The following is a 17,067-nucleotide window of genomic DNA, read 5'->3' as shown; positions in this document are numbered from 1 at the left end:
TTTGAACTCAGCTATTTAATGATCACTGTGGCTCAGACAGCCACCTACCATCACACCTCCCACAAGACTTTCCTTATGCTCAAGACGGTTCTAGAAGGGTAGCTTTCCTAGCTGGCTAAGCACTTGTGACAAGAAGTTATCTTCAGCGTCCTTTAGGAATTTCACATGCTTACCTGTCGCAGTACTCATATATTCCCAGTTTATATCTGGGAAGTTCAAGTCTCCCAAAAGGATGAGTTACCGATCCAGAGATTTATCTTAATTGCTTGTGGAACACCTCACCTCTGTCGCTATGGATGGATGACTGATAGCAGAAACCAACAACCAAATCTGTTTGCTATCCTTCCCCTTAATCCTTGCCAGAGACTCTCTACCACACTGTCTCTATGTGGGGAACCGTTACCTGTTCTATTCAACAGGGAAAGAGACAACTCACAAGTACTGAAGTGTCACCTAATCTTCAAATGCTTCAAAAAGCTTTCAAGTCTACTCCTTAGGAAACAGAAGAAAACATATCTTGGTTCTATAAAGTTTAAGTTAGCAACAGACTGCTTACCGCATCCATAAGCTTGCTATGAAAAGATCTGTATTAGCACCAATAATAAGTTACAGTAAACTTCATCCAGCCTCCAAAAAAGGTCATAGCTTATACACTAGCACAGAGATTTTAAGTAGAAAGCTAAGTTTGAATTTCAAGGCTCAGGAAAGTTAATAGAAGAATTAATTCCTGTGACTAAGATAATAAATCTGTAAGTCATTCTTTGATAGAACATCTAGCAGTGTGAAATGGACACATATGAATATTATTTTAAAACTCAAATAAATTAATGTAGCATTGATCTGTCCCTCAAAGTCTGTTTAGACTGTTAACTGCTGAACTCCTTATCGAGCAGTGTTTTTACAGATACTCTGGAATTACACATTACTTCCTTTATGATCTCTAATAAATATATCTCAGGGAAAAGAGACACGATAACACCAGTTCTGACAAACAAAAAGAAAAGCCCACAACAAAGCATATACCAGAGCAGCATTAAAGAATCTAGAAATACTGAAAATGAAAGTTATCATAAACATGAATATTGCATCCGTAGGACAATCTCTGATTTACAGTAATTCTTGTACAGTACTTCTTTAAGAGTCAAAATAACAATCTGTGTAATTGTTCTTATCATGCTTGCCATTTAGTTTTAATGCATCGGTGGCACAAACTGGACAGGCAGAATAATCACAAATCTACCTGAAAATCTGTACTTTGTCTGCTCTCTTTCCATTTCTCTTTTTGTCTTCATTCCTTCCAGCCCCCTCTATACTCCCCCAAAAACACTCTCTTATGGTATAAGCACAGAGAACTCAATGCATTCTTCAGGGCAGTGAGAAAAGTTGACTCTTGCTGGCCTAGCTGATCTGAAACATGGACAGTCAGCACTCCACTGAATATCTGAAAAGTAAGACAGGACTGTGGGCTCAAGTGTGTTACAGGATTTCCTGTGAAATTCCAAAAAGGACAAAAAGAGAAGCAGAGATAGCGAGAGGAAGGTTTTGGTGCTGTCCAGTAGGCAGCAACTTTAAGGAGAGTTGATAAGGCCAGAAGGGCACCAAAAAAAGTCCCCTACTGGAACCTGAAGTACAAGCTTAAATTGAAGTTGAAGACAAAATGAGAAACACGAGCTGATGAGTCGGAACAAGCACTATCTGTATAAAAAAAATAAAGATTTGGTTGAAGAAGTCTGAGAACAGGTGGTAAACACAAGCACACCCACTTTTCCAACACAAAACAGGTACTCTATCCTTGGAGAGCAATAACCTACAAAACTGTAAACCCTGTTATCTAATTCCATCCTCTTTATTTTTGTCTTAGCTCTAGCCCCATGAATTGAAAACAATTACAAAAATAGACACATGCACTTTACTTTTACTGGCTTCCTGCATGTGACTGCAGCAGAAGCAGTGGTTCAAAATTCATCTTCTTTTAAGATGTGCTTTCACTGAAAGGTGGTTACTTCTTGAGCTTTTACTTAACCAAAAAGAACTAACTGAAACAATTCCCAGTGGCTTTTTCCCATGATCCTCTTTTCGTTCATTTTTTTTTCTTTTTTGAAGAGTGACCAAAGTCTACTTCCAAAATGTACCTGTAAAATTTGCATTTTAATGCTCTTCATTCACAAAACACAAGGAAAAGTGAAGAGTAAAGGAGGAGATGATGTACAGAAAGTAGACCTGTAAAAAAACCATCACAATGACAATCAGAGGTCACCCAACTCTCCATTTCATCACAAAAGAAATATTAAAAGCAATATTCTTCAAACTGTGCCACATTCAATTCCTAAAACAGAACAGCAGCTACTGTGTTTCTGTGCTGAAAGTCACTTTCCCACTGCTTTCTGTACGTTGTTTGCATCACTTAACTTTAAAGAGTCCAAGAGGCTTTTGATTGTTTCACTTCCCATTCCCTTTGTCCTACTCTTCATCGTGTTTGGATTGCTTTTTCCAAATGGTATCAGTACAGCTGCCAGTCCCCAGGGTTCCTTATTGATCATCTGCTGAGTTTTATCTTCCTTCTGTAAAATCCAGGCACTTTCTCTGGCCACAGCTACAAATTTCTCCAGCTGTGGCTGATTAACATTCTTGCTGATATTAAGGTCTTGTTCAAAAGGATTCCAGATATAAAGAGGAGACGACTCAGGTTTATTTACTTCCTTTCCCTGCAGATAGTGTGAAGAAAAAGTTGCACATATGCATCATACGCTGAGCAAGGAACAAATCACTCAAGTGACTACACTGAGAGTTTTCTGACCCAGAAGACCACTTTCTGGGGAAAAACATAGGCATCATTAATCAAGTTAATTTTCCTGCCAATCTGAGTGCATGACTCCTGTTCTCTAAATCCTCTTCGTGGTTGCTTTCCTCGCCACACTGAACTTAGATTTCCTTCAAGGCAAAGAATGTACTACAACAACTCACCCTGTCTTTTTGGCCGTTCTCCCATCTGCTTTTCCACAAACCTCAAACTCCACTTGCTGCAATCTACTCCTATCTCTGTTTGTCTATGGGCAGCATGAGTATCAAGTTAACGTGCACAGCCTAGTCTGATAAATGACTTCATGAGCTTCACCTGTTCAAATCATTTCTCTCACAGTGCTCACTAAGAGCTGGTACAATAAAGCAAGATTACTGCCCTGGCTGAAATTCTCCCCAGTTCAGTTTGTCATTTAAGTACAGAGCTATTTAGACCACGGTCCACTTTTATGCAGTTAGTATGGTAAAATATACACATTATTGTCAACTATGTAGTTTGCTAGTTATACACACTTGCATCACACTGCTTATCAGCACTCCTCAGGTGACTTGCTCTGCATTACAGCATCTCTACAAGCCTTCCACTGCATGCCCTAGCAGGAACCTAGCAGCTAATGCTGGTCCAGAAGTGTTCACATGCACGCTGCATACCCTTGCTCCAGGGCTAGGACAACTAGTTAAACAGAAGAACATCCACAATGCAGACATTTCCCTTGTTCAGTTCACAATCAGCACAAGGAGGTTTGTTATGGTGTTGTTTTGGTTTTTTTATTTTTTATTTTATTTTTTATTTTTTAACTTGCCTTTTAAGGCGTAGTGGCAAACAACAGTTATGCAGCTTACTTAGTTTCCAGATTGATCTATATCAGAAAAACAAACAACTTTTATGCCAGAAGCTGTTAGTGCTAAAGTAGGAAATGAAACACAACCAAGAGTGACCACACAGCAACAAAGCAATGAAACCCCTCAGTCTGCAAGAAGCCCAGCAGGAACAGGTATTAGTAGTTACTGCATTTGCATATATGTCTCTATTATGCTTTCATATACATACACACACAGAAATCCCCAAAGAGTATGACTTAATTATATAAAGAAAACAAGATTACAGTGCAGACCTCTTGGTAAGCATACAGTCATGTTATCTGTCATGCTCACTGAATTGTAACTAGGCTAACTGAAGGTTGATGGTAACTGCAGCAAGAAATAGAAGTGTAAAAAGCAAGTTTCAAAACTCAGTTTAAATTTTAATGTGGACACTGTTTGGATTTGTACTCACAGCTTGAAATGCAAAGTTTTTAAGTGTGCTATATTTGTCACTGACTTTTGCTATGACAAATATTGTGACATTTTAAAAGTTCCTGCTTTTTAAAACAGTCACTTTTTATATAGGGTGGTCACAAAAGAATCATAAAGACTTAGCATCATAGTTTCTGCTTTCCAACATACACAAGTACTGACACAGCACTGTTAAGAATGTTACCATAAGCAATCAGGGTTTGAGGAGAAAGCTCTTCCTTCAAGCAGAGGACTCAGTTTCTGGAAACAACCAATTTGAATGCACACTGCATACATACTTAAAAATGAAAGCAGTCGTTTAACACAGGCAGTTGCTCAAACTGAAGACAGTAGAAGTTTAATTGATAATGATGAGAAATTAAAATTCATTTACCTTTCGAAGATTTATGGAATTCTTTCTGAAGTCGAAGTTTCCAAAGTATTGAAAAAAGTCACACAGCAACTCATCTGAGGGAGAGAAAGCGAACCAGCATTAAGCATTACGGAGATGTTTATTTTCAGCACGCTCAGAAAAAGCAAAGGTAATGAAGATTTACCTACCAAGCGTTTCCGTGTTTTTTGTAGGCTTAACCTTGCTGAAGTCGCTCACAAATGAGCAATCATACCCTCCAATTACATGTTTGTCTTTTTCATCTGAAACAAAAAGTGCAAGTGTATTTTGAACAGATAAAAAGTAAAATGCCATTGTACATAACAAAATTCAGATATAAGACACGACTGATTTCAATGAATGTATCGTATTAAGTAATGCAAATTACAAATTCATAACAAACTTTAAGGCTAAGATTCAAATTAAATGGTTAAAGATTTAAAAGGAAAAACAAATCTTTGGACAAACTAAGGGAAATTGTATTTTCAAAAACCTACAGGAATAAGGTGTATGACATCTATATATCTCTGAAGTTGAAGCAACAAACATGGTATCTGCATTCAGAGCTTTATAATACACTAAGCCAGTAAAGTTTTCTGAGGTTAATAACTACACAAAGGCATCAACAGCTACACTCAGGCGTCCATCCTCTTTTTCAGAAAAGCTATTAGGAAAGTCTTGTAAAAATTTCATAAATAGCTGTTTCGTTATTCTGCGTATACAAGTGCTTCATTTTTGAGAGTCTGTTGGTAACTGCTAATGGAAACATTCAAATTATTTTAAAGCAACAGAAGGCAGATCATCTTCTCAAAGCTTCCAAGGAAGCATGTCAATAAGCTGTGGAAAAAAGCAAGGAATCAAGAATTTGGGATGTCATTTTCCATGCTTTGTTCAATTAGCTGAAGATAACATGCTCTGAAATTGAAATATTACGACAGTCAGAACAACTTGCTTATTAAGGTAAAAAATTATTTGCAATTGCCCTGAATAGTCTCAAGGACTTTACAAATAGTGTGGGAATACAGGTACACTTGGTGTCTTTAAAACAAAACACAGAATTGTAGAATCACAGAATCACTCAGGTTGGAAAAGACCTTCAAGATCACCAAGTCCAACCACAACCTATCCGTCCTACCCTAACTCTAACAACCCACCACTAAATCATGTCCCTGAGCACCGCATCCAAACAGTTTTTAAACACATCCATGGATGGTGACTCAACCACCTCCTTGGGGAGCCTATTCCAGTGCTTAACAACCCTTTCTGTAAAGAAGTTTTCCTGATCTCCAACCTAAACTTCCCCTGGCACATATAACAATCTGCACAAAATCCTTAAAACCTGCAGAGACATTTGAAATCTTATGAGTCTGCTGCAAAATAAACAACAAAAAGAAACAGCGTGAGAGCACTGGGAACATAAATGATTTTAAGTTGTCCAAGGCACTCTGAGCAGAATTAAGCACTGTACTGAAAACTGATGTGGTTTGCATTTTAGGATAAATTACTTTTATAAAAAGTACATATGAAACTTACACGTTCCCTCAAACATCAGGCACAGGCAATGCATATTGCTACTTGAGAGCACAGAGGAATGGCTTGGGTTTATTCCTAACCTTACAAAGTTACAATAACTGTGAGAAATGCCTCCAGCTCTTTCACAAACAGTTGCTCTTACCTGCCAGCTCTTTAAGTTGGTCTAGTGTTGGAATGATAGGTGGCGATCTCTTTTGCAGAAAAAACATGATCATCATGGTTAAAGAGAAGTTTGTAATCCAGGTACCAGGCACACTGTTTGTAAGCCCATGAACACGGGCCCAGCATCGTAAACTGAACACCAGAGCTCTCACACGGGGATCTAAACAGCCGTAAATATACAGGAGTTCTGAACACCTTATAGCAATGCTGAGGAAGAAAAAAGAAGTGTAAGACGTAAATAATAATGCAATTATTATTATGATGCCAGCGCTGGCTGTTCAGCACAAATTATCAGTTATAAGGGAAGAGAGCATCAATATAAAAACAAAGAAACAAACAAAAATCCACACATAACTTTTATTCATGGAAAACAAACAAACAAAACAGATGAAAGTGTCTGAAATTGTCCAGGATAATGTATCTGATAACTGTCAATAACAAAAAGGATACAGTTAAAGGTAAACACTAATACTGCACTTGTGCTGTTTCCTGTTTCCTTGTTCCACGGGATAGTGGAAAAGAAAAAAGAACATTATGTATTTGGAGTTAGATCTACACACAGTCGAGGCCAAAACCACCTAATTTAGCCATAATTGCCTTTGGACTGTACTAGAGAACATCCCTATCCTAACATAGAGGGGGAAAAAAATCAATACAAAAAACACAAAATAAACTTATCTTACGATCTCACTCTAAAGACTTAACAATTTATTGATTTTCCAACAACTAATGTTTGAAGTTGGATGTCATTCAGTTTGTGACAGCATAAAATGCACTTAATCTTGTTTGAAAACAATTTTGAAGTATTAAAAACGTTATTGGTGTGACTGGAAGAAATTTGAAGTTGTTCAGCAAATTCTTTAAACAAACACAAGCAGACACTGCAGCTGAAAGCAGCAGCTTTGCTCCCAGGTGCTCACTCTTATTTCTGTGTTACCACATCCATTGTGCTGACAGTTGTTCATAACAACTACCCAAATCCAGGTCCTGCTGCAAAACAACTAACCTGGAAGGACAGAAGTTTTCAGATGGATCAGCTCTGTTTCATCACATGGATGTACAAACTTTCTTATAGTGTACAAATGGGAGGGCAATATAGAGCAGATAATAAATGGAAGGAGGATGTGAGAGCAAGACTTACATTGCAAAGCTAGTTTAAAGTGCTTGCTGAACTACCCTGCTCTTACTTCCAGTCTTGCACTCAATTCCTCTAAAAATTCACCAAGGCATTTGGGGATGGCTGCTGCATCAAAGCCTTCTAAACCTGCACTTCTAAAGTTTCAATTGTGAGGTTCTCCTTGTGTCCACAAAGATTTCTTATTTCTCCAGGTAACAGTACTAACACAGTCCCACAAAACCATCTTTTGCAGAGAATTAAAAAGAAAAAAAAAAATAATATCTGCCAGGAAACCTATGCTGACTCTCACTGTGGCTAAACATTAAAAAAAAATGTTAATGTTGTGACAATACTGAACAAATCATAGAATCACCAAGGTTGGAAAAGACCTAAAAGATCACCCAGTCCAACCGTTCACCTATTCCCAATAGCTCCTACTAAACCATGTCCCTCAACACAACATCCAGTCTTTCCTTGAACACCCCCAGGGTCGGTGATTCCACCACCTCCCTGGGCAGTCCATTCCAGTGCCTGACCACCCTTTCTGAAAAGTAATACTTCCTCATGTCCAGCCTGAATCTCCCCTGCCATAGCTTGCAACTATTCCCTCTGGTCCTAATATATATATCACATATAAATATCACAGAACTCCTGTATATTCTGGAACAGAATGTGGGGTAATTCAGAAAATTCAGTCTGACTGACCTGACTGCATCTGATGTGTGCAAATTACAAAATCTGTAGTAGAAGGTGAGTTGAAAAGAATTTTGAAAGATAATCACTTGTGTTTTACCATCCCCTAACAAACAAAAATGGGGACGTACTTGTTTTTAATTCTGTGATGCATACATCACAGAATTAAAAACAGATGGATACTGGATTCAGGTGGTTATTTCTTAATAAAGTAAGTGACTGCAAAACAAATAAATCAAATGCTTGACTATCAGCCACTGATTACCTAAAAACATGGGAGCAAGCTGAAAAGGAAAAAAGATGCAGAGAACAATTTGTGAGATGCCTGCTCCCTCTACTGGGTGCTGCTGTGAATGGTACACATGACAGTAAAACTTCAGGCTGCTTTCTAACGCACAATGTTAATGCAGTATTCCAAATCTTTTGCCAGTAAAAAGGATGCAGAACCCAAAATAACTTGAAATCCAATGACTGCAAATCAGCTGATAATTACAATTATCATGATATGGCTGCTTAATTTGGAAAGCAATCCAAACAAGGCTTTGCATATACATGTACATGAAGATATGACTGAAGAATCATGTCTGCTTTCAGTTCCTTACAAGACAACCTTATTGGGAAGGCAGTTTTTCAGTTTTTGCTAGCAATTACTTACTACACTGGAGAAACCGATACTTAACACACTGGGAAACAAAATTCTAATAGGCAAAAATATCCCTTTCAGACCCAACATTCATATTTGATACAAAACACAGAACTGAGTTGGCTGAAAACTTCTCATGACAAGTTTCCAGAACTTAGTATTCACCCTGAACCATTTAAAACCAGGTCTTACCTGTTGCTCACTGACAGGTCGCACTGGAATCCTGTTGGTTGATGGGAGAATTTCACCAGGGGGCAGCGAGCGTTGAGTATCTTCTGTACATTTGAATACCCAGGACCAAAATTGTCAAGACAGTCACCAATTATAGAAAGAATCTTCTGAGTTGCTAATCTTTCTGATGGCAATCTTTTCATCTGATACTCCATTTCAAAGGGACCTTTTTTCTAACGAAAGATTTTGAAAAGTAAACTGTTAGTTCTGGAACTAAAGAGAAATTTAAGAATACTTCTGCAAGATTACAAGAGTTTGCAGAGTAGCAGTGTAGTACAGTGGATTTTCCAAAGCAGTCTGCAGAACTTGTAAAAAGTTAAACCATACTGCTTTTTCTTGTACAATTCTTTTCTCAGTGATTCAATTTTTCCCACTCTGATAGTCAGTAACTTACTGTGAAGTTGGCTATTCTGATGAGGGTGCAATGCCACTACATTACCTAAAACAGTTCATGTGGGATTCTCAAGATGGCACATATGTTGACTGAAGAAGGTATTACAAGGCAGGAAGAACAAAACACAACCAAACTGTAACTTGCCTATTTCAAACCACCAGTAATTCTATTTCATAACCTCAAAGTACAGTGTACCAGTTAGTACAAGTATAAAGGAAAATGCCTTTTTATTTAAAAATAAAATAAAAAATCAGCACGCGAGTTGCTTGCTGCTTCAAGATGAAGGTTAGTTTCCTTAAGATTTAAAGTAATCACACCAGAGCAGCTGCCTTCTGACATCAGGCGTAAATTTCCCTGTGGATCGTTGAATTTTGAATTGTCACGTGCAGTTTACATCCCAGTAAAACAACCTACAAAATCTGTTCTCTTTATACTCTCTCAGTTTTTAAGCCTCAGCTAATTTTGCTTGCTGACCTGATGCTTGATAGTGGCTTATCCTCCCCTCTGAAGCATATGATGAATAGAACATGAATTCACACAATACAAAGAGCATTACATGGTGAATTAATTAGACCTCCAGGAGACAAGTAAAGGTGGTCACTTTTGTTGTCACCATGCCAGTGCAAAGAATGCAGACCAGCAAAACAGTTCAGAAATCACAGACCTTGCAACCCTTCCTACAGTTACACCTCAGGAACTGAAATTTATGTCTCTGTGATAACAACGAAGGTAACCTTTCCTTGCTGCCAACAGAGCTAGCATATGTGTGAGCGTATCAGAAGAGTGGTCCCTAACCCCACTGGGCTGTGCAGCTTCATGCTACAGCAGTGCTGGCTCAAAGGAGCCTGCAACTATAAACTCTGAGAGAGGTAACAGGAGAAAAACTATAGAGGGACTTGGCTGACACATAGGCATCCTGGGCAGCAGCTTGATATCTTAGAAGCTGGATGGACTTTTTCATGATGAAACATACGCTCTTAGTCGGTAGAACTTACAGATGGAGTTTTGGTTCCTCTTGTGGGAGAACGAAGTGCTGACACCACTTGTGATTCTCCATCAGTTCTTACCATGCCACTCAAAACAGGTTTGAACAAACTACTACTTTGGGGGTAAATTCATTACCCTTGGTAGCTTAAATGTTATTCTCAAACACCTGCTGTTACTCTAAACTTATCACAGAACTCTGCTTTAAGTCATTCACTGATCTGCCAAACCACCAGAAGTTGGAAACAAATGCTGTGCTGATAATCTGATCTTGGTAAGGGAACTATTTACTGAAGTACTGATGAGGAGGACTGAAACGTCTCTAGAAAGGCTAAATCTTGGGAGAGCAACAGTGAACTAGTTGTCCTTGTGATCTGAGGCATCTAAGAACATGTAAAGAAATGCTAATTAAAACAAAAACTAAGGGAAGTTCTATTGTCTAGGAAATCTGTCATTAGAATGACATTGTTCATTATGTCAATCAAAAGAAAATCTCCTTGTTCTATACCTTGATTTCAAAACTATTTTAGAAGCTGATCTCAAGCACAGTGATGTTAAAGTGAGAATTTCTGTTCCACTGATCTTACAAAATAGGACTGCAGTGACACGAATAATTCAATTTAATCTGAATTTATTAAGCATTCTCTAATACTCCATGATATCGATGAATGTCATCACTTCAAAATAAAAAAAAAACAACAAAAGAGAAAAAATATTTTAAAATGGGCAGCTGTGATTACACTTGCCTCCCTTCTTGATTTGCAAATGTTTTTCAAAACCACAAACAAAAAGTTGACCTCTCAGGATAAATGACATCAACAGCCAAATGTTCTTTTTCATGGTGTTAATACAGGAATCATAGACTCACAAGGTTGGAAACGACCTACAAGATCATCCAGTCCAACCGTCTCCTCATCACCATTGCCTCCACCAGCACTAAACCACATCACACAGCACGTCATCCAGACGCCTCTTGAACACCGCCAGGGACAGCGACTCCACCACCTCCCTGGGCAGCCATTCCAGTGCCTGACCACTCTCTGAGAGAAAAAGTTCTTCCTTATGTCCAACCTAAACCTCCTCTGATACAGCTTGCAGCCATTACCCCGTGTCCTGCTCGTTGCCTGGGAGAAGAGGCCAAATCCCTCTTCACCACAGCCTCCCTTCAGGAGTTGTAGAATGCAGTGAGGTCTCCCCTGAGCCTCCTCTTCTCCACACTGAACAATCCCAGCTCCCTCAGCCGCTCCTCATCAGCCCTGTGCTCCAGACCCCTCACCAGTTTAAAAAGATTAAAAAAAACAAAACAAAACAAAACAGTTAGGACTTCTGCAGACCAATGACCAATTTGATGATCTCTCTTCCAGCTTCCACACATTAAGTCATACATTTTAGGTATACTCATTTTTCTCAGAACTGGGATTAATGCCCTGCTGAAGTACATGTGCTCAGAGAAATCATATGCTTACCAATCCAACGCAGTTTCTAATATCAGTCTGACTGAACAACAGATATATGCATATAAAAAGGATTAAAACAAATGTTAAACTGTGGGAAAGATGTTTTCACACCTAAGATTCACCATGACCCACTGCCTTTCTTCCTTAGGCCTGTTTTGTAATTCTGAATTCATCTTCTTCATTGCAAGACTGCCTTCAGAGTACGAGTTTTCTTTTGAAAGTATGACATGAAAGAAGGATTTTACTGCTGCAGAGCATCAATACCAAATTCAGCTAGTTACAATATGTGCTTTGAAAACAGGCATTTTATACTTAGATTTTTTCCCCAAAACTCAAGAGGCAACTAAATGTAAAGGGTTCTTGGATTTTAACCCTTCCAACAAACTCTCAGTGATCCTGTCTTTCTGCTGACATATCTTTCATTATAATCAATCACTGCAATAAAAATGAAAACTCTGAATTGAAGGCATATTTCTTTAAAAATCAAAAACAGGGCAAAACAGAAGTAGCACAGAAAAGCTGAGCAAATCAGCTTTCAAAGTGTCCCAATTCTCACCTCCTTTCGTATTTCCTTCTCCAATTCAAAAGGAATTGCCTACATGCACCAGGACTAAGATACAACCCATTCTAAATAACCTTTACAATCTGAAGCTGCCTGAATCCCAATACAGGGATACACAGCAGAGATTTCCACATCCTCGCATGGGTGAAGACACAGTTAAGATAAAATTTAATACGTGTGCTGAAGAAAGCAATGCTGTTCCCTGAGTATTGCTTATTGGCAGTCTTGTGTAACCATCCAACTTCTCAAGATACAGATGGAAATTCTGCATTTGGTAAGCAAATTCAAGTGAACATATTTCAATTTCAAGCCTCTACACTTGCTTAGTAAGCATCACTTGTCTTGGTGCTTACTGCAGTGTTATCAATGAGATAATCAAATAATTACAAAGTACATTATGGAAAGTGTGACAACTAAGAACGTCCGCATTATTATTTGGCTCAGCTCCTGTTTCACTCCTAGGTCCTACTCCCAGCACACCCCCAGGTTCCTTCCATGAGTAACCCAAACCAATTCCCTTCTCAATGAAACCATACGATGCTAACACTATAAATTGTCTCCAGACAGACACTGCAAACGTGAACAGCGCTAACTGCAATTATCCACCAGCATTACCCCAGCAGGTCTCAACACCTCCAGACACCCTTGTAGGTAATGTTTCTGTAGCACTGTTACAGTAACTTTTTAATCTGAGGAAAAACAATCTGACAGCACTCTCAAAATGCACACGCACACACATGCATAAGATTATTATGTATCAGGATAGAGAGGACCCCCTAAAAATCACAGCCCAGTATTGGTCAAGTCCAGCAGCTCCAGAAAAGAAAAAAGCAGCAGGACTGGAAGGTCTGGTATTGCTGAATTAGCTTTGGAGGATGAAGGTTTTCTTCAGCCTGACAGTAGACACAAAGTCTGCACAAGCAGCAAATTATTTTCTTCCTATTACAAAGAATGAGGACTGGAGCCACCAGCATCATCTTACCATTTTTGTAGGATGCTTCTGTATATCACGGAAGTCCAGAAACATGTCCACATCACACCCCAATTTGCCAAAGGTGTTCACTGAAGAGCCAAATGGCTTTACAGTGCTGTCTGGAAAATACGCGCGTGCAAAATCCCGAACCAGAGAACAGGCCAGGTATCGGAGCTTGATGTTTTCTTCTGTAAGTTGATACTCATCCAGCAGAACGTACATTTGACTGCTTACCTATTTAAGAAAATAAACACTGCTAAAGCATAGCGACCCATCTTCTGCCTACCGATACATATTTTCATCCACTTACTATCACTGCACTTAAACAATTTTAGACTCAAACAAGTTTATTTCCTATAGACAAAATTATTGTAAGCATCAGTCATTTTTTTCTATTTGTTTCAATGCATGACAGCCATTGCCACAATTCTAACAGGGGTTATTTTTTTAACAGAAAAAAAAATGCTTTAAAAGCTTCACACGACCACTTGCAAATGTTACATGGACAAGGCTTGTTTTCATTTGAGAGAACTTATACTTACACTGTCTGCACGACAAAGCTTTGGAATAAGCTCATTCACTGGAATGTGAGACTGAGGAGAGAGGTTGACTGGCCTTTCTTCAGCAGCTTGACTACCGGGGTTTTTCAGTGTGAAAGTAAAAAGTCTGGATTTATATGGGACAACATGATGCTCAGCAGCCCTTGGAATTCCAGTAACAGCCTGTAGTGAGGCTACACTGCTCTTCTCTGAAAATTCTATTAAAGCATGAATACCCTAAAATATTAAAAATGGAAACAGTGTTAGATAAATGCATATGAGCATTGAACTGATTGCACTCACATTATTCAGATCTGCCTGGGAATACTATGGCATATTAGTAAGAGTCCTGAAGCTGAATGGCAGCCTCTGCACGTTAATACTTTAAAGATAATTTTATACAAAACGTCAAAAAAATTTAAGCTATGTTATTCTTGACAGTAAGCACTAAATCTACCTTCAAAAAGAAGCATAACAAAGGGTTAGCTCTATTTTTCAGACAATCAGCAGTGCAACATTAAAATTTCAAACATTTGGCACAAAATCTTTGGCGAGATTCACTTAAAAACAGGCATTGCTTAGGTAATTTAAACACACAAATAAGTTGTGCAACATCTTGTAAACAATAATAAAGACAAAAACTAGTTGAATATATTGTGTTTAATATGCATAACTTAGATGTATGAAGGCTTGACCAAATGATTGTGTTTCTTTTCATCCAAGTTTAGATTCTAGTTTGTATTGTCAGCTACTTACACGATTTTCAAAGAAGAAGTAATTGTCAATGTTTCCATGGCTGGATAAATACTGCAGTAATTTTTTTTCATTAAGTTTTGATGGGCACTTAATTAACACACTCCGATCTGCCTGTTCCAATCGTTCTGTCTGAACCTCAGTGAATGTCTTCTTCCTGCTACTGAGTTCAGCATCTGTAAGAAAAAACAACCATCCAGTTTTCCTTCTACACAAATATATAAAACTGATTTTTGTTCTCTGCTCTGGGTTTGCTCTTGCACTCTGGGAGGATCACAGCAAAACAGAAAACTCCAGAGAGAAAGAAATACATTCAGAAGTGTATTTCTCTCACAAATGTATACATTTTCTAAGAACAAAGAATAGAAAATGTAGAATGGAAACAATACTGACCTTCCTCGATACCACAGGACATCTGATGATATGAGGAATCTTTGGTCTCTGATTTGCTACTCACCATTAGAAACTCAGCACGTGAGTCCAGCATCAGCACCAGACAGAGCTACACTGTTAGCAAGCTGCTCTAAAAAGATAATGCCTCTTTGCCACCACAAAAACAGCACTTTCACCTTTGGAACAATTCTACACTTGGTTATTTTTACAACTCATCATCTTCCTTTACAGCAAACTCCTACACAAAATTTTCTTTCTGTACTGTATTCTCATCAACTCACTTCAAATAACCCGCAGATCAGTCACACCTTGCCACACTACTGGCAATCTATACTGCTACTGACAGTCAACAAAATCAGCATGGAAATAAGATATGCTGGAATATCCAGAAATACAGAAAACACATCCCAAACCTGAATTATAATTGCAAACCTGCACAACTCAAATAATCAAATGACCACACCATGTTACATGTCGAAGGCTTCCTGTTCACACTACCATTCATAATTCAAGATTGGGAAGACAGAGAGCATGCAGCTATTTCCCTGTGGCTACCACTTGCTACAAAGATTCAATAGGCTGCTTTTTTTCTGACTTTGCGGATTGAAGAAAATCTTCTAACCAAACCTGTTAGCATCTATACTTATGTAAAAAAAAAAAAAAAGAAGTTCTACGGTTTCTTTCTGCCTTTTACACAAGCTTGTAAACACAAAGCAGCTGTTTCCACAGCTTAGCTGTACGTAGCACCGCTCATCAAAATAATGAAGAGGCACAAGTCACTGAGTATCAACAGTAGACAGTCCTCAGACGAATGTGTTCATTTTAAATGCTTGAGATGCAGTCCTCATTGCTTTCTTTCTTCCTCTGTACAATGTTTCAGGTTTGTGTCATAGCCTTGCAGTCACCAAACAGGTGCTCACCTGCACTGCTACTGGTCCCCAGTGGTGCTCAATGCACCCTAATGCTGCCCTCTGTGATGCCAACATTCCTGTTCACATAGCATGGAGCAAACCAGGTGAGACAAACGACCTAATGCATACACCAAAACAAGAGGATTAACTGAAATCTGGACGTGCTCCTTCACCCAACTTGCTGCATGTTTGTTAATCCAGGGACAGAAACAGCACAGAATTGTGTTTCTTCTGTGTGACTGTCGTACTACAGCCCAGCCTTCCCCGCTATAGAACTACAGAATGCCTCTCAGGCTCAGAAACACGAGCATACACGTGGCCGTCTAAGGCCTTTCCAGCTCTGACTCACGCGCACGGGCACAGGCTGGCTGCAGGGACCTAGCTGCACAGCACGGCCACGGCACACCGCTCAGCCCTCTCTGCTCCGTGACTCGTCCTGAAGGCGCAACTAAACCCCTGGGTTGCTCAGCGGGACGGCCATCTCCCTTAACCCACCTCCGGCCTCCACGCACGCAGTACGCCCAGGCCGGGCGGCGGGCCCCGCTCTCCCGGCTGCACTCCGAGCCGGGAGGTCACACGCCGACCCCGCCGCCCTCGGCCGGTCTCAGCCGGGACGCCGCGACCAGCGGACGCCCCGCGGCCTCTCCCGGAGCGTCACCGCCCATCCACCCGCCCCCCAAGAGGACACACGACAGCCCGAGGCGAGCGGGGAGCGCGGCGCGGCCCGCACTGCCTCACCTGCCTCCTCGGCGCCGCCCGCCCGCTGCAGCGCGGGCCCCGAGGAGCCGAGGCGTGCGGCCGCTGGGCCGGGGGGCAGCAAGCGGCCCCTCAGCAGGCACAGAGCCCGCCCTCCCGCGCGCTGCGCCATCGCCCGGCCGCTCCGTGCCGGCTGCCGGCATTGCGCACGCGCGCACAGCGCCCGGCCTACGGCGGCCGGCGGGGCTCAACCCGGCGCCTCCGCGCGTCTCTCGCAGGAGCCGTGTCCGCCTGGGGGGAGGGAAACGTGGGTGGAAAGGTGGGCCTGGAGAGCCTGTGGAGAGCCTGAAAGCGTAGCTTTCATCTGAGCGATTAATTAAAAAGTAAAATAAAACGCGCCCGAGCAGTCACATACATAAGACCTGTGGGCACACCGGTAGCGTAGGTTAGGGGTGAGGTTAGTGCCTGCTTAGCAGCGCTCTTTGGTGAGCTGCACTCTTGTATGTCCTGTGGGGACTATGGTTGTGTAACTTACCCTGATTCTGTATCCCTGGATGACCC

General features: G+C 40.4%; 1 protein-coding gene across 1 annotated transcript; it reads right to left on the bottom strand.

Moving 5' to 3' along the window:
* Positions 1-1,830: 1,830 nt before the first annotated feature.
* LOC122189311 (mitochondrial poly(A) polymerase) lies at positions 1,831-16,678 on the bottom strand. The gene is made up of 9 exons (XM_042888373.1): positions 16,549-16,678; positions 14,510-14,682; positions 13,757-13,990; positions 13,224-13,448; positions 8,806-9,017; positions 6,141-6,367; positions 4,636-4,728; positions 4,469-4,542; positions 1,831-2,705 (listed from the first exon to the last, which is right to left on the bottom strand). Exons 1-9 carry the CDS (start codon positions 16,676-16,678, stop codon positions 2,367-2,369), a joined length of 1,707 nt encoding a protein of 568 aa, XP_042744307.1. The 3' UTR covers positions 1,831-2,366.
* Positions 16,679-17,067: the final 389 nt, after the last annotated feature.

The sequence above is a fragment of the Lagopus leucura genome, unplaced genomic scaffold (assembly GCF_019238085.1).
Source record: "Lagopus leucura isolate 7727_CA_CO unplaced genomic scaffold, USGS_WTPT01 Super-Scaffold_100157, whole genome shotgun sequence".
Taxonomy (NCBI): Eukaryota; Metazoa; Chordata; class Aves; order Galliformes; family Phasianidae; genus Lagopus; species Lagopus leucura.
The sequence above is the reverse complement of the archived record's forward strand: the minus strand, read 5'-3'. Positions and strand labels throughout refer to the sequence as shown.

Coding starts and splice junctions, on each gene's coding strand:
- LOC122189311 (XM_042888373.1), bottom strand. CDS start 16,678: ATGGCGCAGCGCGCGGGAGGGCGGGCTCTGTGCCTGCTGAGGGGCCGC. Junction 13,991..14,509: donor ACTTCTTCTTTGAAAATCGT/GTAAGTAGCTGA, acceptor TTAATATTTTAG/GGTATTCATGCTTTAATAGA. Junction 4,729..6,140: donor CCAACTTAAAGAGCTGGCAG/GTAAGAGCAACT, acceptor TTTTTGTTTCAG/ATGAAAAAGACAAACATGTA.